We start from the raw sequence: 26,177 nt of genomic DNA, 5'->3' as shown, positions 1-26,177 counted from the left end.
CAAAGATTTGTTCAGAAGAACAAAAACAGTGGCAGTTTCACAAAAATGATGTGAAAAATGAAAAATATGTTCATACATAAATTGACACATTTGGAAAACCGTTCTACACTAAATTGCAGCCCTTAATGTCCTGAACAGAGCATGAGATGATGTATGAAGGAAGAGTGATGAATAATAAGTTAGCATGAATTTTCTCTTGTCAAAGTTTTTCCCCCACAATACTGTTGCAAATGCCTATTTTTAAGTTTTGTTTGAGTGTTAGGCTACTGCTAAACATAAAAGTCCAATTATGAGGCAAGGATGGAGGGACAAGCCCACTATTAACAAGCATTCATTTTCAATTCATTCTTGCCTCCTCTGCACATAAAAGAGGAGGCAAAAAGTTCAGTGCGCCACATTTACGACACTGCAGTCATGGAGAAATCACCGAGAAGGGCAAATGGCAACAAAAATTTTGAAAAATTTGGACAAGGTATAGAATTTAATGACTTTTCCTCTATTTTCCCCTCCTTTCTCTCCTTTTTCTGACACTGTGATTTTGATTGTGTGATGAATTCATTTTTGTAATTGTTTAATTGTTAGAAAGATGAATTTTAAATATACACTAAACATACAACCAAGTACTTCATAACAAGCTACAGATATTTGAAGACATCATAGCCTGTTATGGTGTAAACATCACTCTGTATGTTTCTGTAATGTTGAAATTGTTGATGTTTACAACATTTTTACATTCTACAATTACAGGCGGATCTAATTTTCCCGTTGGAAAATTTTACCATTGCTTAAAATAATTTATGAGATAGGCCTTTCTACCAGCCCTCAATTATGTGCAGCCTTAAAGTCATGTTTAGTATAGTTAATAATGCATCGTATCATTTTCACTTCCACCTAGAAGTGATAAGAGCCTTAAAACAACTGCAAGTGCAGATATTTTCGGCTTCCATTGTTACTGAATGAGGAGCATTACTTAAAATAATTTGTAAGATAGGCCTTTCTACCGAGCCTCAATTATGTGCAGCCTTAAAGTCATGTTTAGTATAGTTAATAATGCATCATACGATGACTTTTCTAATCTTTATGAATTGCAATATTCACAGGAGGAGATGGATCAAACCGACTGCTTATACTGTGCCTGGGACTGTTGAACGCTATTTTGCTGATAGCTGCCGTCGTCATTGGGATTAACTGTGAGTGTAACGTTCCCAGTAACTTTCATTTCCCTGTTCTGTGGACTTTCACTTCAATCAGATAACTTTTTTCCAAATAAAGTCTGCAATATCCTATATCAAATTTGATGTCAAATATCTCAGTATGCTTTAGAAAATGTTTGAAGATACATTCAATACAAAATGGTATAATTTGTTGGAATCATCGTGTATACACCGATATTCTGTATTTTTTTTATGGGTTTTAATGACTTATGAATTATATCTCTCTTTCTAGCCAGCAACTTCTGTCCAGAAATCATATTTTATATATACATTTTATAAGTACATTTTTCTCTGAATGAAAATCTTAATTTTAAATTATTTGAAATATCTATAAACAGAGACTTTTTACACAGTTCTCGCTCTTTTTGTGACAGTGTGTTTTCACATTTTCAGGTGCCAAAGTGAAAGAAGGTTCCCTCCATGTTTCACACTCGGCTGCATCACAGCTCATCAATGAGCTGAACTATCTCCGCAGCAACCACAGCGATGTGATGGAGGCTGAAGAGGAGGCCAAAAACGCGTTTGACAGAGCGCTCAGAAACCATGCTGAACTGAAGGTGAAAATTGAGCAGCAGAAAACCATCAATGACGATTATCAGAGGCAGGTGGAGGCACTGCTAAAAGAGAAGATGAATCTGCTGTCCAACATATCAGCTTTGGGTGAGACAGAGTTGTGCTATTGTTTTTATTTAATCAGTTAACTGAGAATACTGAAAACCACCTAAAGTGACAAGAAACCTTGTATTTCTCCTAGAGGGAACTTGTGGCAGATGCCCCTCCAAATGGCTTCTTCACAACTCCTCCTGCTATTTCTTTTCTTACGCCGAGTCCTCTACTGTCAAAAAGAACTGGCCTGATAGCAGAGCAGACTGTGTCAGTCGTGGAGCCGACCTGACTGTGATCGATAACCAGGAGGAGCAGGTGGGTCGGAAACAAAGGAGAAACTACTGTTAAGAATATGTCAATAATAATGTTGAAATAGATATGTATACGTATTTTCAATGTACCTTTTAGCCTTTTTAAAATGTTAGTTTCATGCTTACACAGAAATTTGTGAGTGGCAGCATCGAAAATATGAGAAGAGGCACTAACATCTGGGAGAATGGATTCTGGATTGGTCTCACTGACACAGAGACAGAGGGGGAATGGGTCTGGATTAATAATGTGACCGAGGTGGAACAAGGGTGAGAGCTGCACTGTTATACTATTATAATGCTGTAGCAGTAATGGGTTGTTATTCATTACTTGTTTGAATGATTTGACTTTCCAAAGGTATTGGATGGAGGGAGAATCGAATGACTATGGCCACCTGGGAGAAGATTGTGGGGTTGCGGTTTATAGCCACTTTAATCCCTGGAAGACTCGTTACGATGCCAATTGTAACGTCATTAAAATATACTGGATATGTGAAATGGCATCAAACTAGCATCAGGAAGTGTTGTTCATCATCATATGCACTGAGCATCACCTGATGAGCAATAATTAATGGGTGGATTCACATTCAGAGACTCACTCTATTCAATGGTATAAAAACAGGAGGCAAGCAGATCAGTGGGCAGATCTACAGCACAGCAACGGAGAACCCACAAAGTAGGACAGATGATGGGCAGAACATATCAATATCTCTTCAAGGTTTAAGTTTTCTTCAGCAGTGATTCAGCAATGAAAAGGCATTCTTACTTTTGCTATGAAATATTTGGACTGAGGTGCAAAAGTAAATAAAATAAATAAATCTTTAAAAGTGCTTCTAATGACCTCTGTGATTGAAATGTGCAATGAAAAGCCTCTCACACTCACCCAGTACCAGAAGCTGCATGTGTGAATAGTGAAAATCAATTGCACTGCGTGATGAGGTTATCACAGTAATTTACCAGGATATATGTGTGAAAGAGGCTCAAATAAAAATGCCTTGTCACACAGTGTCAGATACATTTCTTACTTCAACTCCAGTTTTCTTTCATTGCTGTCAGTGTCTATATGTTCTGTTCAGCTTTACAGTTAAAAGTTTTTAACATTCGCAACTAGAATTTAAGAATGTGGTTGTAGAGTGTGTTTATCAACAAACATCCCATTTAAAATTTCAAATTGAACCCTAATCCGCAGGTTTGCTGTGTTACACTGGTTCATCACAAATTAATTTAGGAATATCCATCACCAGCACAGTACAACTGAAGCTAGATTTTGACATGGGACCAAGCAAATTCTTATATTGCCAAACAATATAAGTCCCCGGCGTGAGTCAGTGAGTCAAACAGAAAGGGCTGTAAAATAAAAATATTAGTCATTGTCACACTCATTTTACTGATTACACTCGAAACTCCTGGGCCTCTACTTGAGTGGTTTGCTTGGAATTATTTCACAAGGAGAAGTACTCTCACATCCTGTCAACTGAGGAAAGTGATGTTCCAGCCTAGATCTAAAAATTTCACTTCTCCTTTCTTGTGGAAAACAGTTGACAGGAATTTGATTATGATTTATGTTTTGATGTGTAGGTTCATGTGCTCATATATCCTCTCACATGCGCTCTCTCATGAGTGACAGTCAGAATGGAGAACAGACAGAACTCAGGCTGTAATTTTGATGCTGGATTTAACACATTGATTTGTGAAGAGGACTTGCATGAAGAAGGGTATCCTCCTAACCCCTTTCCTCAGCACGGCAAGCGACAAGGTACAGTAAAATCAAAGTTATCATTTACACAATGCATTTATATAAACAAGTGTCTGATTCTGTCAGATTTCCATTTGATTCTTTAACACTGGCACCTGGTTTTAAGATCTTAAAATGATAAATTATAAAATGTGTTGAAATCTAATGAAAAACATGAAAAACGACTGGTGCGAGTGAGTGAAAAGTGAATGAGATGATTGACTCTTCTAATCTAAATAAAGCCTATACAAGAAAACAGTTGTAAAAGCTCAACTACCAGTAATGACATCTACATTAAAATAGCTTGTTAAAAGTATATTGTTAGTACAGTTTGATTTAGTTTTTAACTTTTAGAAAACTGATTCATTATCTCTCTGTCTAGTGTCCACATATCGTACGAGACCTTGGAGACACTGCGGTCCGGCTGAGGTGAGCCTGGCGCTGCTCGCTGCTGTTCTGCTAATGGTTGATATTGGCCTGGGGGTCCACTGTAAGTCCATGTTACCGTGTACGGCACAGCGGTGTTACTGAATAGGGCTACAACTAGGCATTAGTTTTATTTATGATTAGAAAATTTTCTCCATTCATTGATTATATGTAACATTTGAAAATAGCTAGCACCAGGACAAGCTGGAACCAGAGTATGTATGTCATTTTTGTTTAAAAAATGACTTTCAAAGATCCAAATAATTTCTGTGACTCAACTAATAGATTAATCATGTAATCGTCTCAGCTTTACCTTTGATGAAATGGCCCATGAATGGTAAAAATTTAAGCCACAATGTGTATTTTTTTTTCTATTCTTAGAATGTCTATAGCTTTTACAATACTGTAGGTACTAATTATTTAAGCATCTCCTAATGGGCTCTTGTTCACATTTAGTTATAAATTCTACCTTTGTAGTTTGTCAGGGGTTTAGCTCTGTGATAGGGCAGTAGTTCTGAGATACACTGCAAAACTTGAGGTTTTGTGGAGGATTTGCTTTTGTCTGAGATAGCTTTAGGGTGAGAACATAAGAATGTGGTTAATGAAGAAAGAAAATATGCTGCGACTGTTTGTCCTCGACACTTGCAGACAACAACCTCAGAGATAGCCACCTCACAACTGAAGATATAGAACTGATCAACAATGAGATGTTCGCACTCCAGGATACTTACAAGAACGCAATCAAATCCATGAACAATTACAAGAAGCAACTGGACAATGAGATGAGTCGTCAAACAAAAACCAATTGGGAGTTCGAACACCAGACAAAACGAACCACAGACTATAAAGCGAACATTGTGAAAATGACCAGTGACATCGCAGGGCTGAGAGAACATTTCCCAAAGATTGGTGAGACTTGTTTGATATCATTACATATCAAGAAAATATTCAAATATTCAAATATAGAAAATATTAAAAGCATAACAGTGTGTTTTTCTAGATAGTATAGCGTTGTGTTATTCACTGTGATTTTCTTTGGCAACAGATTATGGCTGCAAACATTGTCCAGTAGGATGGATTTTCATGAACTCACAGTGCTACTACTTCCCTTTCTCTGACGCTGATGGACAAAAACCATGGCAGAAAGCCAGAGAATTCTGCCAGACACATGGAGGTGACCTTGCAGTCATAGACAGCAAAGAAAAAGAGGTAAATAATCAACATTCAGATCATCATCTCTGTTATCTGGTCATCTGTTTCTGTTTTGTTTTTTGTTTTTTTTAATTTTGTGTTTATTTCTTATTTCTTAGAACTCAACTGTAAATCATTTGTTGACTAAAATTGGCTTTGAATCCGGTTTGGGTTTCTGGATTGGACTGAGAAAATCCAACGAGGAAGGGACTTGGAAATGGTTGGATGGAACGACACTGATTGAGGGGTAAGAGTTAATTATGTAACATGCTGTTGTATTTAATGGCATTGCATCCCACCGCTGGATCAGTCAAAGACAGCATCCTTCTGCATGATCACATGGAATAAGAAAGTGTTGTGTGCATTTTACCCAATCACAAGCATAAACAAGGTATTTGCTGTGCTCAGTCTGTGCATTCGACTGTATTGGCATGTTGTATTGTAACTTTGATAAACATAAAAGAAATGTGCACTATAACGGATTAGGGGGGGTTGTTGTACAGGAGGCAGTAAAACAGATTTTGCTAGGACGCTGCTTGCTTTGCTTGGACTGGTGTGCATCAAATCATGTCAGAGACTTATAAGACCTATCTAATTTTTAGCCTATGCTGTGTCTCTGTAAAATAACCTGCGCTTTCCTTCAGGTACTGGATGGATGGAGAACCAAATAATATCGACAAAGAGATCTGTGTTGGAGTGTATTCCAGAAAAAACATGTTCAAAGCTTGGAACGATGTTAGATGTGAAGTCACACAAATGAAGTGGGTTTGTGAAAAGGCACCAACTTCTCTGAGCTAACAGTGGATGTTTTTTATTGCAAATGACTGCAAGCTTAACTGTTAAGAGTTAACTCCATCTTTTTTCTTTTATTTTGTAATGAATAGAATGTTGACCAAATCAGTACTTTGATTACATATGTGCATGTTAGGCCTGCTGTAACACAGCTGTATGTAAGCTCAATGTGCAAAAGTCCTTATGAGTATGTACAACTATTAACAGTTAATAAATCATCTATGAACATTGTAAAAAGCTGTCATAAGGTGGCATTAATATGTATTTATAAAGAGTTTTAAAGTTTTTAATGTGCTATCAAGTCCGTGCTGGTGAAAGCAAAAAGGGAAAATGACCAAGCACATTATGTTAAATGAAACAAACACCTCACTGTTAGCATTAAGTACAGCGGAGACAGTTGGTTCAGTCAGTATCTTAAGCTTCAGAAAATACAATACCTGGTAATCATTACAGGAAGTGAAAATTACCACCACCAAGTTAGCCTAGAGTAGATGATATCTTACCGCACACACACACAAAGGCTTTGGCATTGAGACAAGGGTTCAAACACACAAGCGTGCATGCGCACACACACACACGCACACACAGGCCTTATCACTGGTAAAAGCAGGAGACAAACAGATCAATAGACACTACTTGCTTCAGTACAATGGACAAATCAGAGTCAGAACTCGAAGAGGAAATGTCACTTGAACGGGAGATTTTTCACGATGCCAGCACAGACAGGCACTCGTCTTCGTGGCATCAAACATTTGGAAAAGGTACAACTAACTTTAAAATCAAACCTTCTAGCAATTTGTAACCAGCATCCTACTTCTTTTACACCCCTATGACTGTGCTTGATTCTCTCTCAAACTGACACAGCATGGCTTTATCTCATTCAGTGACTTGGACTTGAAATGTATGTAAAACATAGTTGAATATAATCTTTAAATATAGACTTCTTATCATATTACAGTTTTCCAAAAACCTTGATGATGATTTGCTGATGATATTCATATCCATCAGTTTCTGTAACTTGTTAGAAGTTAAAAACAAGTTACAATGATAATCCTCTTAATTTTATTGTGAAGATCTACAGACAAAAAGACAAAAGGCAAAACGTACATTTAAGATTTTAACTCAAAAGGGACATTATCAAGGTGTGTTTACAGAGGGAGGTGGGTCTGTGTTTCCACACCACCGACTGGTTATCCTGACTCTGGGCCTGCTGAATGCAGTTCTGCTGATAGCTGCTGTTGTCATTGGGATTTACTGTAAGTATGAAAGTTCACAGGAAACAAGTGTATCTGATATTCAGTACTTTCCCTCTAGCTGAAATGTGATCACACAATATCAAAATATCCATGTGCTAAATTCTTTCAAGTATATTATTGTTTATCATTTAATACTGCACAGGTATGCACATCATCCAGTGGCCATTTTGTTGTACTTAGGCACAAATAGATGTTTATATCAGTGTGCTAACATGTTCACAATGACAGCGCAGATGTTAACATCTCGACATGGCAACATTTTCTAATTAGTACAAAATAAAAGCCAAATGCTAACATATACACAACGACACTGCTAAAATGCTGATGTTTAGCAGGAATAATGTCTACCATGTTCACCATCTCAGTTGAATGTGTTAATGTGTTATTTGCTAATTAATACTAAAGAACTAGAGCTAAAGCTGACAGGAATGTTATTTGAATATTTTGCAGGTCATAAACCATAGAGCTGTTGGTTAGATTACATTTGACAAGCTGGTGGCACTATTTGAAATAGGGATAATTAAACTTGTCATTATTCATCTTGTGGGGAGCATAAATGTCTTTAGTAAACTGCATTACAATGAATCTTGTACTTTCTGAGACATTCCACTTAAAACCACAATCCTTATGGAAATCCATGGTGGCAGTATGAAGTCAGGGGATCACCAAAATCTCTTAGATACATCATCTGAGAACCACCAAACATTTGTACAAAATTTCAAGTCAATCCATTCGTCAACTGTTGAGATATTTCACGGTGATGGACAAACCAGCACACCGACACTGCCTCCCTAATGCCAGGCACACACTTCACATCCCAATTTTGCCACAGTTCATCTTTGTCATTACGAGTTTTTCTGCCGCAGGTTCCAAAGCCATTCATCTTTCTAATTCAGCTGCTACACCCTTCATCATTGAGATGAACTATCTCCGCAACAGTAGCGATATCATCAAAGCTAAAGAGGATGCCCAGGCAGCATTGGTGAAAGAATCTTCCAATCATGTCCAACTAAAGCTGCAGGTGAAGCAGCACAGGAGCCTCACTGACAGCCTCCAGGGACAGATTGAAACACTGCATAAAGAGAAGATGAATCTGCAGTCTAATAAAACTGCCTTAGGTAAGACAGACTTCCAACCTGTTTTGGTGTCCTGTACATGCCATGGTTAAAATGGTGTTAAACCTTTTCTCCCAAGAGAACACATGCTGTAAATCTGTTTAGTGTATGTGTTTGTTATGAATCACGGCATATGTCATTTTAAGAAAATATATATATTTATTTAATTTACTTTTCCTATTTTCCTGTTGCAACAGAGGAAAGCTGTGGCAGGTGTCGAACAGGATGGCTTTTTCTTAAATCAGCCTGCTATTATTTTTCTTCTCGCCATGTGTCCAACTCTAAAAAGAACTGGTTCGACAGCAGAACAGACTGTATTAGTCAAGGCAGTGACCTGCTTGTGATCAATAACTTGGAAGAGCAGGTAGGTCAAATATAAATGAAAGGAAGGGTTTCAGTCTCTAAAATAGAAACAATGTTAGCTTTAGGGAGATTGTCTTTTAAATTATTTTTAATCAGAAAACAGTCATTTCTTTTGATGTTTCTGCTCCTTAAAATCCCATAAAGTTCAAATTTCATGGCTCTATATATGGGAGAAAAATAGCTTCATTATGTAGTGATGAACCTACAAGGAGTTATCACCAGATAATCTCATGCTCCCCTCGGCTTTACAGATTTTTTTTCATTTGATCAAAGTTGAAGCTCATAAAACATTACACACTAAGTTATGATTCATTAAAAGTTTAATCTTCAAAAACTCAGCTAATCTCATTTGTGAACTCATTTGACCATTAACTGACGTTTGCATGGAAACATAAGACCTTACAGCCTGGTGTTCAAAAGTGTCTGTTTGTTCAATAAGGTATCAACCACTCTATCTGATTTCTTACAGCAACTCATAAGTAACAACTTTCCAAAGGAGAGCAGCAGTGGTATATGGTGGCAGAGAGGATTCTGGATCGGCCTCACTGATGTAGCGACAGCAGGATCATGGGTTTGGGTTAACAATGTAACGGAGGTGGAAACAATGTAAGCACCTGCTCACAGACTGTTAACACTTAGTATTGTTGTCTGTAGTTCTGTGATAATATCTTTATGGCTAACAAATATATTGGAACTTAAATCTTCTCTGATTCTCTGATCTTGATTCATCCAAGGTACTGGAAAAATGGACAGCCTAACAATGATGGGCCTCAGAGTGGGAGCTGCGCTGCTTTTTATTACTATACTGACAGCAGGAGGACCTGGTATAATGGAAACTGCCAAGACCATCAATATAACTGGATATGTGAGATGCAACCAAGCTAGACATGAAATCTCTCAAACAGAAATCTTATTAACTGGACATGTGCATGTATGTGATTATTTTTAGAGCTTCACACTTGTTACAGGTATACGTGGAATAACAACAGACACCTGTGTGCACTGCCAGTGTACAGTAGCTGCACTGCAGATAATGCCTTTTCCCTGAAATGTTTTAGGAGAAAATAACCATTAAGTTCCAAAATGTCAAAAACGCCTGAGCAGGACACTCGTCCACTCACGGTTCATTAGCTTGCTGATTCCTCTGAAAGTGTACAACCAGCGCTAAATAACAAGTGCATGAAGCCCAATATGAAAAGAAGAAAATGTCTGCCTTGTAATCGTGTTACAAATCATGCTTGACTAAATAAAACAAATAAAATGACACTTTGAGAAAAAGCTTGACTGACTGGATCAGAAACCAGAAAGTGAAAAGTGACACTGTAGAGTTCCACCTCCGGTAAATATTTAACAAATTAGCCTGATTTTCTGTTGGTAATGTACACACACACACACCGAGGGCAAGGTCCTAACAAATAGTCTCTCTTGGACAAACATATCAGACTTTTCTCATCTTCACAGTCAAAATGGAGAACCAAGCAATTTCAGGTGGCACTTTTGATGGTACATATAATAAACTGATCAGTCAAGAGGAACCAAGCACAGACGAGCACCCGCTCTACTTAAACCAAGAGAAGCAACAAGGTATAGTAAGTGAAAAGTGATTTACGTGTGTACTTCTGCAAAAATACATACAATCTGTTCTTTGATATTCGTACCAGATTCTAAAATAATATTGGGAAATATTCTTGGAAACATATTACTGTGCTAATTTGTATGCCTTTATTTTAACATGGATCATTATTTTGTTTGACGTTATTAAGTGCATGTTGTGCTACCAATATCATCTTTAGAATATACAGATACAAGACAAACTAAAGTAAAATGTGTATATTGTTTTGATAATAATTAACCATATTAAATTAATATACTGTGACAAGTTGACAAGTTTATGGCTCTGATATTGATCCGCCACTTCTCTGTGTAGTGTCCATGTCCATGGTGAGACCCCAGTCCAGCGTGAATCATTACAAACGGCTCACAGTAAGCCTGGCAGTGCTCGCTGCCATTCTACTAGCAGTTGATATTGGCCTGGGAGTTTATTGTAAGTCACTGTTGACCAATAAAACACACATTTAATGGTGAAAATACTGTTGTCCTAGATAATGTTAGGTGATGGTACATTTATACAATTTAAAACATTCAAACTAATGTTTCAGCTATTGACTGAAAGGTTGAAAGTTCAACAGCAAAAGAGCTGCCACTATTGAAAGTTTAATTTATCTTAAATCTGCTATAATTAATATCTATATGTAATGCTGCATGACTACCTTCAAAAGATACACTATTCAAAATACCATAAATTAAACTTTTCATAACCACAGGTGTAACGTTAATCCTTGACTGACATCAAGATTGAAAAGAATTAAGTCTAATTATTGATCATTGTGTCTGGGAGAGTCTTAGTAAATACCTGTGCGCCAATAATGCCAATATTTATTGCTGGATTATCAGTGTTTATGTTGCACTTTACTGCTGTAAAATATTTAAGGTTTATCTAATCTTACTTTTGGGATAAAGTTGCATAAAATTTAAATTCTTTAGCAGCTTAAATTTATACTTATGCATAGTAATTGTTTGTACATTCTACCACTGACTGTGGTCACTGGTACTTAGATTTTAGAGGTATTGTAGAGGGTGTGAACAGACGTTTATAAAGTTATAATGTTAAAACCTAAACTGAGACCACATCATCTGAGTAACACTACGTCCTCATCACCTACAGATAGCAAACTTACTGATGCGCAGCGTACAATAACGGACATCAACAGGGAGGTGACCAAACTGAAGGCTTCTTACAACACTGCAGTCCAAATCAGGGATGAAGCCAAGAAACAGTTGGCAAAAGTGATGAGTGAGCAGCAGCTTACCAAGTGGGAGCTTGAACATGAGAAGAAAAGACATAGAGACTATGAAAAGCGGACTGACAAACTTCAAATGGATATTGCAGCACTGAAATCCCACATCCCTATGATTAGTGAGAGCTTTTCTTTCTTTCTGTTTGTGTGATCAATATATAACTCGCAATTATTACGACCCAACGAACATCATATCACATCTCCGTTTTCTTAACAGGGGAAGGCTGCAGGCGTTGCTTACCAGGATGGACTTGGATGAACTCACTGTGTTACTTCTTCTCTGATGCTTTGCCACGCAAAACGTGGCAGGAAGCCAGAGAGTTTTGCGTGAAACAAGGAGCCGACTTGGCAGTGACAGACACCAGAGAGAAACACGTAAGTAAACAAAGACATGCAATTCCTTTCTTGTGATTCACTTTCAAAATGCTTTACATCTTACGTTGAGCACTGAAAGAGGTTGGTGTTACATAGAACAAAACAAAATAAATGAATTTACACATATGTGTGTGTATATTGTCAGTTGGCTGTCAATGAGCTGATAAATAACTATCAAGACTCTTCGAGACCCATAGCCCACAGTGGCTTCTGGATTGGACTGAGAGATGTGGATGAAGAAGGGACTTGGAAATGGCTGGATGGAACAAGACTGACTGAAGGGTGATGATTACAAATGCAACAAAAATGTATTATTTCTTTGAATATACAGGCACAAAGCAGTTATTATGGCTCAACAGGGAAACTTATCATTTGTTTCAGGTACTGGAATGATGGAGAGCCCAACAACCAAGGCAATGAGGACTGTGCAGCTTCATATCCCAGAGGCAACCCTTTTAAGGCCTGGAACGATGCTCCATGTAATTATGAACTGAAATGGATTTGTGAAATGACACCAAGGGCTGCAAGTTAATATGTGTGTGTGTGTGTTTTATTAAACAACATTTATTTTTTCTTTAATTGTTGGAATGAAGAATTAACTCCATCTTTTACACAGCTTCTGAATTGTTTATTTTATTGTCACGTCAGGATTTGTTGGAACTTCAAAACGGCAAGGAAGTTTCAAATACAAAAACTACATCTGATTTATGAAATGAACCCTAAAATGTAAGCTAAATATTTGACTCCATTAAATAAAATATTTACTGTCACAATGTACATATTTCTGCTATACAAATCTGTACACTAAATTACCAGAACCACACATAAACCACACCTTCCTTCTTAAGCATGCTGGCTGGATGCTCACAGCACAGCAAAGTGCTGCCGAAGCTGCTTAAGAAGCTGCTGAGTGTCAACGTGCTCGGGGAAGGAATCCTCAGACTTTTGGGCCGCAGTGTAGCTGCTCTGAAGGTCTCCGATCTGGACAAAGACAAAAACAGCTCTCTGGCAGACTATATCAGGGAGATTATACTTTGTCTTACTGCTGCACCATTTAAATGTTCAGATTAATGAAACAGTACTAAATTACCTTTTCGGAGAGAATGGACAGATTGAAGTGTGGCTCATACATGTGAGGGGCCAGCGATTCAGCGGTCTGCAGGAAGGCTTTAGACTGGATCAAAGATGGGACAACCATTAACAATACTGACAGTATAATATTTCATCAAAATGTGAATGAATCAAGCTCTGGCATGTATTGTCTCATTAAGAAAAGACCTGCATCAGAGGAACAGGCAAGGGCACCTTCAGAATCAAACAGCTAAGACATCCTTCTTCAATCTTGTCAGCTCAGTGCCAGTTTAAGTTAGGATTCAAGACTATATCTATTAGTAATTCACTGGAGACTGCATATAAACATTAGCTTCACGTGAGAATCAGCAAGCACACAGTCTGTGCTGCTGAGGGATAACCACAGACTCATACACTCGGATTTAAAGGTTTTCCAACATAATCTCACACCTCATATTTTAATGGTGGAATAAAAGCTTTATGACTCAAAGTTACGTGTTTTACCTGTTCGACACGACCTTTACGCAGCTCTAGCACAGCCAGGTTGTTGTAGGCCTCAGCATGGTCGTTATTTAAAGCCAAAGCCAGTTTGAAACACTGGTAGGCCAGTGTCAAGTCCCCTATGCCCTGTAAACATAGAACACACTCAGCTTAGATTTGTATGTTGTAAGTGATTTCTAAAAGTCAATATTTTATTTAATTGAGTTGTAACCCATATAGAAATGTGGTACATTTCATTCGATCTTCAGACATTCTGGGATATGGTTGGCAATGGTTAACTCACAACAGCCACGTGTCCTATGTTGTACCACACGTCAGCCTGCTCTTCGTCATTGGCCACCAGGGCCAGAGCCCTCTCAAATGAAGACAGAGTCATGTCGTACTGCTGGGCGTAGAAGCAACACAGGCCCAGGTTGTTGTACAGCTGGCAGTTATACACGCCCATCTGGAGTAGCCGTCTATAAATAGGAGAAGCTCATTGAATCACAGAGGTGATGTAACATCTCATTGCACACTCTGTTACAAAACGTTAAAAAAACTATACATAAAAGCTTATCTGACCTGTAGAAGCGCAGGGCGATCTCGGGCTGATCAGTGTAGAAGTGATTGCTGCCTATGCAGGCTATGGCCTCCACGTGAGTGTTGTCCTGCTTCAGGACATCTTTGTAGTACTCTGTGGCTGATGACATGTTGTTCATCTCCTGTGACATCACCACAGTATAGACAGTAAATATGGATTCCTTCTATGTGCAGAAAGGACTAAGTGGACCCTATAGGGGACATGCTGTACCTCATGAATGCGAGCGATTCCCGTTAGAAGAGTAACCTCACCAGGAAAATGGTCTAAACCTTGCTTGAAAAGGTTCAGTGCTGTAATTGGCTGATCCAGTCGCTGATACACCTAAGGGAAGATGCACACAATGTTTTTCACTCTAATTGAAAATACGGCTGATAGAAAGAGTATGTTCTGTCGTGCAAAAGTTGGGTATGTGATGTAATACTATCAGCACCTTTGCAAGGTAGAGATAAGTATCCACCATCTCTTGGTGGTTTAGGGCGGATCTGAACTGTTTTTCTGCTTCTCGATATAATCCAAGTCTGCAATGGTCAGAGGGACAAAACGTTACATAGATTATAAAAATGCAGCGTCATTTAATGTCAGAAAAGCTGAGCTCAAACAAGTAGGGTGCTTGTGAGTTACTTGCCTGTAGTAGCATTTCCCCAGCTGAACTTTCCACCACCAGTCTTTGAACTGAGCATGTTCCGTAGCCTGAGCAGCTAAATCTAAAGCCTGGACACAAAATATAAAGGTTGTGTTGCATGACTAATAGTCAACAATCTTACAATGTAATGCAAAACAATTTGGTTATGACTGATTTATGCACTTATTTACTTACATTTTTCACATCATTTTCATGATGGAAGATGAACTCAAAAAGTGTCTAAAAAGAGAATTACGGTTACTTGACATATGAGGAAAAAACAATGATCTGGATTAATTTTCACAAATCAGTGTTGGTTTTACCCTGGATAAATGAGGCTTTTGGGAATACTTGGTCAAATTCAGTCTGGACAAGTTAATAAATGGTCCATCTGGATTGGTTAACATTGAGGCCTGAAGAAAAAAATCACAGGAAATATCATGACAAAAGTCTTTCCTCACAGGCAATACAGCAAAAAAGAAAGACATGAAAAATATTTGACAATATTAATAGATCAATGAATAGGGGAAATACTATAAACATATACTGTGTCTATAAAGCACAATATATCATAGCTTAATTTTTTTTGAATTTGAATGAAAGTAAATTCTGTCTATCAAGTATAAGAGTATGAGGGAGAAAAGTATAATTGTGTTTCACATGGAGCCTTTAAGTTGCTGCAGAGTTTCACACATGTTTACTCACTGTTCCCAGGCGGATGAATCTCCCAGAAGCACTAGTGACAGGGCGAGCAGTGCTCGCAGTGCGGGGGGTCTTGATGGCCTGCTCCATTGTCCCAGGACGCCCTGACTGTGTGCTGGGTCTCACAAATCCTGTTATAGGACGCCCTGATTGTGTCACAGGCCTTAGGTTCAGAAAAAACAACAACTCAGATCAGGCATTTCTTTAATTGCTGAAAACGTCATCAATAATGAGCATTATACAAACATTGTATGGCTGACGGTACCTGACAGCCGGTGTGGGACCTCCACCCTGACTTGTTCCAGGTAGCCTTAGTGATGTTCCGGGTCCTGGAAGAGAAGCCAAGTCTTATCAATTCAACACATTTTCTTAACCAGAAGGCACTGAGAAGAGTTGAAACTTACGTGCAACTTGAGCAATAGAGCTCTCGTCCAGCATCATTTCGGCAATCCCCTCTTGGTCCACCTCAACTTCATCTATGTATACCATCTCTGTAAGAGCACGAGTTTTCAAGCTCCAAGCAGCCTATGAAACACACAATAGTAAACTGTACAAATGGGATCAGAGACGTAAACAACTTATAGTCAGAAACTCTGTCGATGAATACGACAGAGAAAAGGATAGAAAACGATGACAGTGAGGAACAGTCTGCTGTCACGGTTACCTCTGAAATAGGCAAAGAGGAGTCCTTTGGACAGCATGCAGTGAGTTAGTAAGAGAAGAAGACAAGATGCAAACAAACAGCGAGAAAGGGGAAATGAGTAAAAGAAAAAATTAAAGCGAAAAAGAAATGCAATGTTGTGACAGGGAATATGTGCCAGCAAGAGTCAGGAGAAATGCTGAATCGAAAACGACCCACTATATACAAGGTTACCTGAATTAAAATACGATAAACTGCAAGGATTCTACTAATCGGGATTATACATCAGGTTCTACCGCTTCCTGTCGCTGGCAAAGCAGGCTTTCCTCACTAGATTATCGCCAGCATGCTAGGCTAGCCCAGCTAACTACAATACAGTACCTGGTCGTACGGGTTGTCTTGCAATATTTTTGTGCAAATATCCGAACACAGTTGGAGTTTTCGCCTCCTAAAATAGCTCCACGCCAGAAACAATGGGTCCATCGTCACCTCCATTACTTTGACAAGGAAAAATATCTGTAAAGGTCGGCTATCAGGCTGTTTAGCAAAACTGGGACTAAGCTTCCTCTGTCGCTAGGCAACGGCGGAGGAGGGAGGCGCTTGGCTGCCGTAATTTCCTCTAAAGAAATGAAAAATAAAATACAATTTAATATAAAATAAAGTAAAATTGGTATATTGTTCCTTAATAAATGGTATTGTAGTTAGATTTTTTCCACTGGTAACAACGAAGAAGGGTTATATAGCATCTGAATGAGACATCTATTGCAACATTACCATAATAAATATTATATATTATATAAATTATATAAATATGTCGATAAAATAAGATAAGATAAATAAGATAAATTTATATAGATAAATAATAAGATTAAATACACAAAAAGAAAGATAAAATCGTAAAATCTACTATAATAAAAATGAAAAAAATTAAAACTAATAAAGTAAACAAAGTGGAAAATGCATTGAGATTTTTTGAAATATTTAATCTTATTGAAGCAGTTTAAAAGACTTAATTCTCGTGTTGATGATGAATAATTTAGACAATGGGAGCAATTTATAAAACTTGTAAAGTTGTATTTTCGGCTTGCTTATTATTATCACATAAAATAACATTCTTAGCAGTATGTCATACAGCAGTCTTTCGAATAAGTTAAATTATATTTTATTCGTTGTGTATGAGAGAGATCTTCAATAACACACAATGAGTTAAGGTTACCTTCAAATTCTGTTATCCAGTTTGGTGGTTTGGAGTATTAACCTAGCGTAACTTTTCTAGCCTGGCGGGGTTGTCAGTTACTGTCTCCCCCCCCTCGAGGATGAATTAGAGGATCCGATTGGACTTCAGACTGTTCCGTCATGTTTGTGGGCGGTGCTTGCGGAATAACAGTGCAGCTCCATCTTTGTAGGATTTGACAGGAGCTTTGACCTGTGTCGAAGAGGAGCGCAAGCCCGGAGCAGAAGAAGTACGACTAGATTCTCACAATGAAAACAGCTTAGAAACCTGTTTTCTAAAATACTGACAGAGGGGTTTCGTCTTATGAGACAGACAAGACTTTAAATTTGCATGACCCCGAAGAAAATGCCTAATTTCAACGCTCTCGCTGGACTGGTGGAAATGCAACGGAACTAATGGAACACACGGGCTTAAAATAAATCCTTTTTGGTGAATGACACTATATCAGAAAACCTACGTGACAGCGACAGAGAGACACACACGGAAGTGCGGACATGGCTGACAGAACTGCTCCCAACTGCCACCTGAGACTGGAGTGGGTGTACGGATACCGGGGACATCAGTGCCGCAACAACCTGTACTACACCGCCGCCAAGGAAATAGTGTATTTTGTCGCTGGTGTGGGAGTTGTGTACAACACCCGGGAGCACAAGCAGAAATTTTACCTGGGGCACAACGATGATATAATCAGGTAATGTAAATGACCCATACGTCACAGTTTGTTTCAGCACCTCGGACAGCACCCACAGCAGAACATGAACTGATAATATTGTGTTGTCGTTGTAGGTGCTAGTGTCACCATGTCTAATGTAATGTGATATTTTGTAGCTATAGAGGGAGCTCAAGGGGTCACATACCTACTCGACAATATCCCCAGAGTTTGTATGGGGCTTCAGTGTCACCCCAGCGGGGCAAATGAGCCTATCCAGATTGAAGGGTGGTCTGTGTCCTGCTACTTACTGTTACACTTGTAGTTGAGGGGCTGCTACAGTAACATATGAGAGTTACATCATCAGAGATATCTTTATTATAACCATATCACACTGAGAAAAACAGCAACCCCACCCATCAAAGAAGGTGGTAATAGAAAATGTTTGGACATTTTTGCTTGATGCATGACTTATTAAAATGATGGACTATTCATTTTCTGTAGATTGTCTTTAACTCTTTTTTTCTTCAGTGGAGTTCCCAAGTTTCATTAATATCCGGTAGCAGATATGTTTTCAATATATTTTAAAAGCTTTTCCAGAGCAGCAGTCTGCCCATCTTGTCTTTAATGCTAATGTGCAATTCTGAAAAATGCACTTGAACACAGCTGTCCTTGAAAGGGTCCTTGGACTGGAAAGCTTTCTGTGGGTTGTGGTAACCTGCGTGGCCAAACAAGCCTTGAATCGTCTGCTCTTTATTAAAACACAACAAAGTAACTAGTGTTACATCACGCATGCTATCATCCTTCTGTCTTTCTGACCATTTCTCAGCAGGCCACACAACAACGACCTGTGTCCAACGCTCCAGTGCATGTGTTGACATGTGTGTGTGGGTTGGCTTGGAGATGACTAGCATTATATACTGTGTCGATAGTCAGCTGGGCTCCTGCTCTATTATTAATGGGACAATAGAGATACTAACCCTTCACTGCCCTGTGGGTAAAGTGCCTGAGTTCAAACATTTGGCTGGAGGAGTCAGTGACTGAACAATAGTGTGATGTTTGATGCAAAAATACAGTATGCATTTGCAATAGTAATCCCCATCAAACTGGTCATCTGTGTTCACTATTGCAAGCAAATTTTCAGTCAGAAATTCATTCAGGCCACTCTGTTTGTGGTGTCATTTGCTCTTTTGTTGCCACATGCTTCCTCTGCTTTAAAATAGATCCAGGGCTTTGGTGATGTGAACATATTTACAGTACCGGCTAGACAGATCTCTTGAGGTGTCTGTTATTGTTGATGTTGTTGACAAAGAGCAGGTAATAGTCATTTTAAACTCAGGCCCCAGAGGAGCGTTTGTGAAGCTCCCATAAACACCTTAGACTGCTATGGCACAGCGAGGAGCAGTCCTCAGCAGATTCAGTGCTGAATAACTGTTGGACTGCTCTCACGTTGCACTAACTGTGGAATGTGAAATAGATGCAGCCCCCCCTCTGACAGCAGTGAGATTCAAATCCCTCTCACTTGCTGTTTCCTTCTCTGTTGCTCTTATTTTTCTTTTCCTTGGTTTATTTTGGTTGCTGCTATATTTTGCTTGTGAGCGTCACATAAATTGCTGTTTTACTTCATGAATTAATTGCTAGCCTTGTTTCTCCCTCCTGGTTTCGTCTTGCCCTGCAGCTGCTTTTTACTGGTCTCCCAGTCTGATGTGTGGGAGATAATAGCCAGGTTTGAATGAAAGGCTGAGCTGTCCGTGAGAGTGGACAAGGACGTAAGATAGTCTGGCCCTCCTTACCTTGTATGGCACTTTAGTCTTGCTTTTTGAGGAAAGTAAATTCACAGGTTATTGAGCAATAACATAACAGGATGTTAATGTGGTGTAGTTAAATCATAATCTCCCCTGAGCCATGTTAGTGAAATGAGTAGACAATTGTATAAAGTGTTTGCTGTTTGCTATTCTGTTCCACGCTGCTGATGCTCAGACATTTGTTGCTGTGTAAAACTCAAAGAACCTGAGGTTATTGCTGAAAACCTGCAGGAGTTTGTCTGTACCACAAAACTTAATTTTTCTCTTTTTTGCAGTCACGCTGACATGCAGGGCATGTACCAACTGATCTGAACAACGTACCTGAATACATGAGGTCAGGGCTCTGTGTGGGCCAGTCCAGTTCTTGCACACCAAACTCATTCAACCATGTCTTTATGGGCCTTTGCTTTGTGCATTGGTCTAGTCATGCTGGAATAGAAAAGGGCCTTCACCAAACCACAAAGCTGGAAGCATAGCATTGTCCAAAATGTCTTGGTATGCTGAAGTATTAAGCTTAACTTTTATTGGAAGCAAGGGGCCGAGCCCAAAGCCCTGAAAAACAGCCCCATAGCACACCTGAATTCAGTAACAAAGAGGTGTGCCCCAGTACTTTTGTCCATATAGTGTATCTGCCTCCAGAAGTTGAGTGGTTGATCGAGCTGTGTGTGTCGAGCCCGAATGGACTGTGTACATGCCAAAAGGTTGCACAGTTTTTGGCCACATTCTTTGTCTTTTTCTTCGTCTTCTTCTTTTCTTATTAATCTTATTTATCTTTGATCAGTAACTGCTTTGTTTAAATCATAAAATTATTAATGTTTTACAGTTTTATTGAGGCAAAGTTCTTGTGATACTCGCGAACACTGAGGCATTTGAAATGTTCCTAAAATGTGTTAATACTCAGCAAAGTGAGGTATCACTACCATAAATCAGGTTTTGTGTTCATGCAGCACCCTCTAAAAAGGCAGCAGCCCCAGCTTTATTTTCTACTGTCGACCATGAGGGATTAATAAAGTGCTGCTTCTTCTTCTTCAAGATCTGGGCTTATTCATATTATGATGGAGAGTGAGAGTTAATGAGATAATGTTATGGACACTGGAACTGGAACTGGAACACATGACTGTCTCATATTACAATATCATGTTAACATTATGATGGAAAACAGCCTGAGTTATGGATTACAGATGCCAGATAAAGGCTCATCTTCTTTCAGTGATCTTGGACAGAATTTGCAGAATTGAATTTTCAGTGAGCTCATGATAAATGCTTTTAGGTTGTTTTTTTTTTTTCATTAGAATTAACAGGCAATGTGCCTACAATAAATGTGTCAGGTTGGCAGAGAAGAGTCTTGCGCCTGCACTCTGTGAACTGTTTGAACTAACTCTGCATACTAAAGTGTGAGCTAAAGTCAAAAGTACAAAACTGACAGCAATGTTCTGTGAAGTCATTTGAGTGTGTTCAATTTGTAATATAGTGTATTTGGGTTTCTGTCGCACAAATTAAAGCTGTGCATGCGAATCTAATGACTGTGGTGCATCAGGTCAGTGTGCGCGAATTACTGTTGACAAGGCCATGAGAGCCAATGACTTATGAGCCAATGACATGAGAGCCTATGACTTGCATACTTCCTTTTGTTGTGGATAAATAGACAGTCATGTTTTTTGATGATGCACATTCATTCATTTATAAATGAGTGTCACCTTTTTGTGTTTTGTTTTTTTTTTCCAGTTCACAAGCTTGTAACTTTTACTCACCATAAGGAAAAATGGGTCCAATAAAAAAAGATCTTGTGAGAAGACTGTAGAAGAAAGGCTCATCATACTAATAACCTTTACTGTTGCTCACAGTGCTGTCTGCTTCCTTCTTACCTTTACCTGTTCCCAGGTGCTCTGTGAAGAGTGTCAGTGAGATGCTGAGGTCTTTGAGGTCCCATCATCACTGAGAGTAGCTGTCAGGCCACTCTGGGAAAGGCAGCGTGATCTCTAAAGAGCAAATCTGTCTTCACTGATTAGGATCCTTCAGAGTTTATAGTACAGTTACTTAGCACAGTGGCGTGATTCTGCATTGTTGTCGGATTAAGAAGAAATGAACTTGGACAGATGTCTGTTATGAATGTTTTAAACAGATGAAGTGGAGTTGTGTACATATGCTTTGATGTTGTACTCTTATCCTCATTTTACTCTCACTTGGAGGCAGCCCAGATGACAGTCATCCCAAACTTTAAGAGTACTGTAGTGCATTTTGCATTTGTTAAGGACAAAGTTATTAAATGTTTGGACATTTTATAGAGCAAATGATTAATTAATTTAGATGATAATCAACAGATTAATTGATAAAGAAAACAGTCTTTAGATGCAGTCCTGCAAATAACTTTAATAAAAAAATCCAAGTTGATATCAAGTCTGATATCAAGACAATATTATATTTACTAAGGATGCAACTAATATTACTTTCATTTCTGATAAATCTCTTTTCCAATAGATTGATTAATTCCCATGCATAAAAATGTTGGTAACAGTAAGATTCTTTGCTTCCAAAAACCGGGACACAGTGAAATAAATCAGCAAAACCTTTCAATTTTTCCCCAAAAAGTGACTTGTCATCTCAAAACTTGAAACCTGGCTGATATTCTGTGAGAGAACTTTCCTTGTGGGTGTCGTGACAGTATGTTCATCCAAAATCCAGCTCAGGGTTTTAGCCTATGTCACCTCCCTTTCTCCCTCTTCTTCTCTGTCCCTTTGATTATTTGCTGAAGCAGAGCATCACCACATTCACCTAAACACTTTGTTGTCTTCTGGTTAATATCTTGTACAATATAAACCTCCGGGAATGTGTTAATTTCTTTTTAATCCACTGTAGGCAGAATAAGACAAAGGAAACTATAGCTGGGAGAATATGATCAAACTTCTCTCAGTATCTTTTTCATGTTGAAAAGGGGAAAATATTTGTGCTGAAGTGGACAAAAATGTATCTCCTTCTCTTCTATGTGGCTTAGTTGACCTTCATCTCATCCAGTGCTGCATCTTTGCATCTCCACTGTGAGAAATCAGCTCTTCGGGATGTTTATTTGCCTCTGGGTGTTTATTCACCTCGTATCTACATAAAAACAGACTGTTTAATTGCTGCAGTGTTTAGCTAGTTTTGTACGACAGGACTTGGCAGATGGAAGGAAGCCGCATCAAACAGCCATAGCCCATTTCAAACAGGAGAACCATGGCGTTGCACTGCAGGCTAAGTCATTAGTGATGGCATTTAGCAAGCTCTTCATCTGACAGAAATGTAAATGAAATGTGATCTTGTAGCTTGACCGCCTTGGATTTTCCAAACATTGGATTTTCTAAGCATTGGATTTTTTGGGACATATACATGTTAAAAGCAGATAGAATATGAGACATAACTAAAGAAAAAGTCCAGCTGAGTGTCAGTGTTTCCAACAAATAATTTTGGCCTGAGATTCACTCCATAACAGCTGGATTTCATTTTTCAGCATTACATGATGTTCCATTGTCAAACCAGACAGATTCGTTATCCGCTACCTGCTTGTGCCAAAACGGTTTTCTCTGATGTGTCTGTCTGCATCTCAAACTGTTCCAATCATTTTTTTTTCTTCCTCTCAATGCTATTTATAGCTGCTTTGCTCTGATTATATAATTCATAAAAAGTAAGAAGAGAAATTGTGCCAGGTTGCGGAGAGGTTCAACAGAGAAGGTAGGGAAGCTGAGGTGATGACAGAGAGGACAAGGGAACAGGGATGAAGGGAGACAAAGATCAGGGCTGTCACATCTAACCCACGTCAGCTTTCAGAGATGTTGCAGTGCCAAAGCTTTGTCAAGTCTACGGTGACAGCGCATTTTGAATGGAGACGAGATGTCAGACAGAAAAGATTCGAAAACTCACTGAATTGTAAAGTGTAAGGAGGCCTTGTGTGTTACGAGCTGCGTGCATTCAGCAGGTCAGTGCCACCCGGCCTGCGAAGCCTCTTCGGCCTGCTGTCTGAATACAAGCCAGGATTAGAAATTCTGGAGAGCAGTTGGCAAAATAGGCAGCCTGATTATAATAGAGGGAGCTCCATCGCAGCATGAAATATATAGGCCAGGACAAGGCAAGAGGAAGAATTGCCCAGTGAATCATTCAGGCCTGCCTGGAACGTGACTGGCGGCTGCTGAAAGGATGGGTGGTGCAGAGGGAGGGAGTGACAGCTTTATACAGCAGGCTGTTGCTCAGCTGTAGAGTGGGACTGCGTGTAGGTGGGGGAGGTATAAACAGAAGGGAGGGGAGGGGGGGGCGGGGGGTTATGTAACAGTGTTACAAACATATGCCTGATGATGCAAGGAAACCCCTGATGAATTAAAAAAGGTGAAAGGGAGAGAGAATGGTGCAAAGGACCTTGGAAATGTTAGCAAAATGGGCAAAAAAATGAAATTCACCAAGTCAATCCTTACTGCGTTTTTATATTCTAGGAACAGCCTGTAGGCACGAATGAAGCACGAGTGTGTGTGTGTGTGTGTGTTTATTTGAGCATGACCAAGTTAATTGAACCATGTCACCTCATCAAGCTGCCTCTCTGCTTCCATACTCAGACCCATCACAGACTTAATGTGTTCATTTCATCCCAGTGGTTTCCACTGGGAGGGTGAATCCCACACACACACACACACACACACACACAAACAAGATAGCAGAATAGTCATGCTAACCAGATGCCCCATCTCCCTCTCTCTCTTGGTACAGTTTAGCCCTGCATCCGGAACGTGTGTTGGTGGCCACAGGACAGGTGGGCAAGGAGCCTTATATCTGTGTTTGGGACTCCTACACTGTGCAGACTGTGTCCATCCTAAAGGATGTGCACACACACGGCATCGCCTGCCTGGCTTTCGACCTCGAGGGACAGGTACAGTTCCACAGTAACACAGTAATGTTAATGTTCAAATGATTAAAAACATAATATCCCAAGATAAGACTGTCCCAGAGCACTGTTTGAGTTGTAGCCCAGTTCTTTGATTTTTCTGTCATGAGGTACTGCCATGTGCTTTGTCGAAAAGGATTGAGAGAAATTTCACAAGAAATGTTCAGTTTGAGCGGCACAGCAGCAACAATCAAAACTCCACTCGAGAGCTGCAGGCTGGCTTTTGCAGCTCGCCTGTCGGGCTGCGTTTCTAAATGACACATCTGTGATTACTCCAGCAGTATTAGCTGGACAGCTGCACCCAGACATGCTCTAGTTGGTAGATTTTACAGGAAAACAGTCAGCTGCAACGTTTGGTAGTTTGCATCACAGAGTTTGACAGGACCTGTTTGTGTTAAGGAATGATAAGCCTTTAATTACTGATGTGAAAATGAGCCAATGGCAACCGGACAGCAGGACCATGCAACGTATACACATTGTTTGTTGATCACCAGGATATGCTGCTGAACCTTTTTATGTCCTCTTTTAGGACTGCTCTCTGCAGACTTGTCACTAGTCAGTCAATCGATACTGTGGAGAACCATCTTTGGGTTTTTATGTACTCTCTCTTCCTCCCATAGAAGCCCTCAGAGTGGGCCTCCTGTAATTTGGAGTAAGACACAGGGAGATGACCCTGTGTTATTTTCCTGCTCGGGTAGAGAGCTGGGGATTTAGATGGAATGTGACAGTGTTTAAAGCCAGAGGAGGCACCATCACTTCTCAGTTTAGCAGCTCTATTTACTCTCCATCTCTCTTCTTCCAGAGCTGATCTCAGGACAATCCAGAGGAATCCACTGTGCAATTACCCTGTCCATCCATTAAAACAATATCAACAAAATATACTGACGTTTGAGACATCTCTTCTAGATATTTCAGTATGAAGTGTAGTTGTGCTGTCTGGTAGGAAGAGTGTAACTCATGACCTTTGCTTTACTTTATTTTTGTTGTTCTGACTAGTCCAGCCAGTTGTTTACATGCCACACCAGACTGTGGTTGCGGCTCATGTCTTGATTAAAAATTTCCCCGCACAGAATATTTCTACATGAAACTCTCATTAACCTTCAAAAATAAACGGTAACAGGTGCTTTTTATTTTAACCATCTTGGCTGCCACATTCAGTTGACAAGTGGAGTACGTTAAAATTTCTAATAACCAATGCTAGGCAAAGTAAGAGTATCGATATAGTAGCTCT

General features: G+C 39.3%; 5 protein-coding genes across 16 annotated transcripts in view; 4 read left to right on the top strand and 1 right to left on the bottom strand.

The window, feature by feature from the left end:
- Positions 1-338: 338 nt before the first annotated feature.
- On the top strand, positions 339-3,459 carry LOC124071894 (CD209 antigen-like protein E). Its single transcript, XM_046412939.1, has 6 exons — positions 339-472; positions 1,101-1,190; positions 1,608-1,874; positions 1,969-2,135; positions 2,262-2,398; positions 2,487-3,459. Exons 1-6 carry the CDS (start codon positions 415-417, stop codon positions 2,638-2,640), a joined length of 873 nt encoding a protein of 290 aa, XP_046268895.1. The 5' UTR covers positions 339-414; the 3' UTR covers positions 2,641-3,459.
- Positions 3,460-3,638: 179 nt separating this feature from the next.
- LOC124071893 (C-type lectin domain family 4 member M-like) lies at positions 3,639-6,509 on the top strand. The gene is made up of 6 exons (XM_046412938.1): positions 3,639-3,884; positions 4,246-4,353; positions 4,938-5,198; positions 5,335-5,498; positions 5,600-5,727; positions 6,125-6,509. The coding sequence occupies exons 1-6, from the start codon at positions 3,761-3,763 to the stop codon at positions 6,276-6,278; spliced, it is 939 nt and encodes a 312-aa protein (XP_046268894.1). The 5' UTR covers positions 3,639-3,760; the 3' UTR covers positions 6,279-6,509.
- Positions 6,510-6,652: 143 nt separating this feature from the next.
- Positions 6,653-13,016, top strand: LOC124072218. Its single transcript, XM_046413444.1, has 12 exons — positions 6,653-7,033; positions 7,415-7,528; positions 8,395-8,646; positions 8,841-9,007; positions 9,476-9,612; positions 9,741-9,888; positions 10,422-10,590; positions 10,934-11,050; positions 11,732-11,983; positions 12,082-12,239; positions 12,385-12,521; positions 12,621-13,016. The coding sequence occupies exons 1-12, from the start codon at positions 6,922-6,924 to the stop codon at positions 12,769-12,771; spliced, it is 1,914 nt and encodes a 637-aa protein (XP_046269400.1). The 5' UTR covers positions 6,653-6,921; the 3' UTR covers positions 12,772-13,016.
- ttc8 (tetratricopeptide repeat domain 8) lies at positions 12,846-17,662 on the bottom strand. Of its 2 annotated transcripts, none has more exons than XM_046412936.1 (14): positions 17,572-17,662; positions 16,120-16,240; positions 15,981-16,044; positions 15,719-15,878; positions 15,337-15,426; positions 15,209-15,253; positions 15,017-15,102; positions 14,822-14,909; positions 14,602-14,712; positions 14,373-14,512; positions 14,095-14,269; positions 13,815-13,937; positions 13,330-13,413; positions 12,846-13,220 (listed from the first exon to the last, which is right to left on the bottom strand). In XM_046412936.1, the coding sequence occupies exons 2-14, from the start codon at positions 16,202-16,204 to the stop codon at positions 13,104-13,106; spliced, it is 1,368 nt and encodes a 455-aa protein (XP_046268892.1). In that variant the 5' UTR covers positions 16,205-16,240; positions 17,572-17,662; the 3' UTR covers positions 12,846-13,103. The 2 variants fall into 2 exon arrangements, with proteins under 2 accessions (XP_046268892.1, XP_046268891.1); XM_046412935.1 differs by lacking the exon at positions 17,572-17,662 and adding an exon at positions 16,737-16,950.
- Positions 17,663-17,729: 67 nt separating this feature from the next.
- The window catches only part of eml5 (EMAP like 5), a 36,080-nt gene continuing 27,632 nt past the window's right edge, over positions 17,730-26,177 (top strand). For 7 of the 11 annotated variants that reach the window (XR_006845411.1, XR_006845415.1, XR_006845413.1 and 4 more), the window contains exons 1-2: positions 17,731-18,280; positions 24,772-24,931. Coding sequence is in view for 6 of the 11 variants with exons in the window: in XM_046412933.1 (XP_046268889.1) it covers positions 18,084-18,280; positions 24,772-24,931 (357 nt within the window). In the remaining 5 variants the exon portion in view is untranslated. Of the gene's footprint in view, positions 18,281-24,771; positions 24,932-26,177 lie in introns of all 11 variants that reach the window. The other 4 variants (XM_046412930.1, XM_046412929.1, XM_046412928.1 and 1 more) reach the window with 2 other exon arrangements.

This window comes from Scatophagus argus, chromosome 15 (assembly GCF_020382885.2).
Source record: "Scatophagus argus isolate fScaArg1 chromosome 15, fScaArg1.pri, whole genome shotgun sequence".
Lineage (NCBI taxonomy): Eukaryota > Metazoa > Chordata > Actinopteri > Scatophagidae > Scatophagus > Scatophagus argus.
The sequence above is the reverse complement of the archived record's forward strand: the minus strand, read 5'-3'. Positions and strand labels throughout refer to the sequence as shown.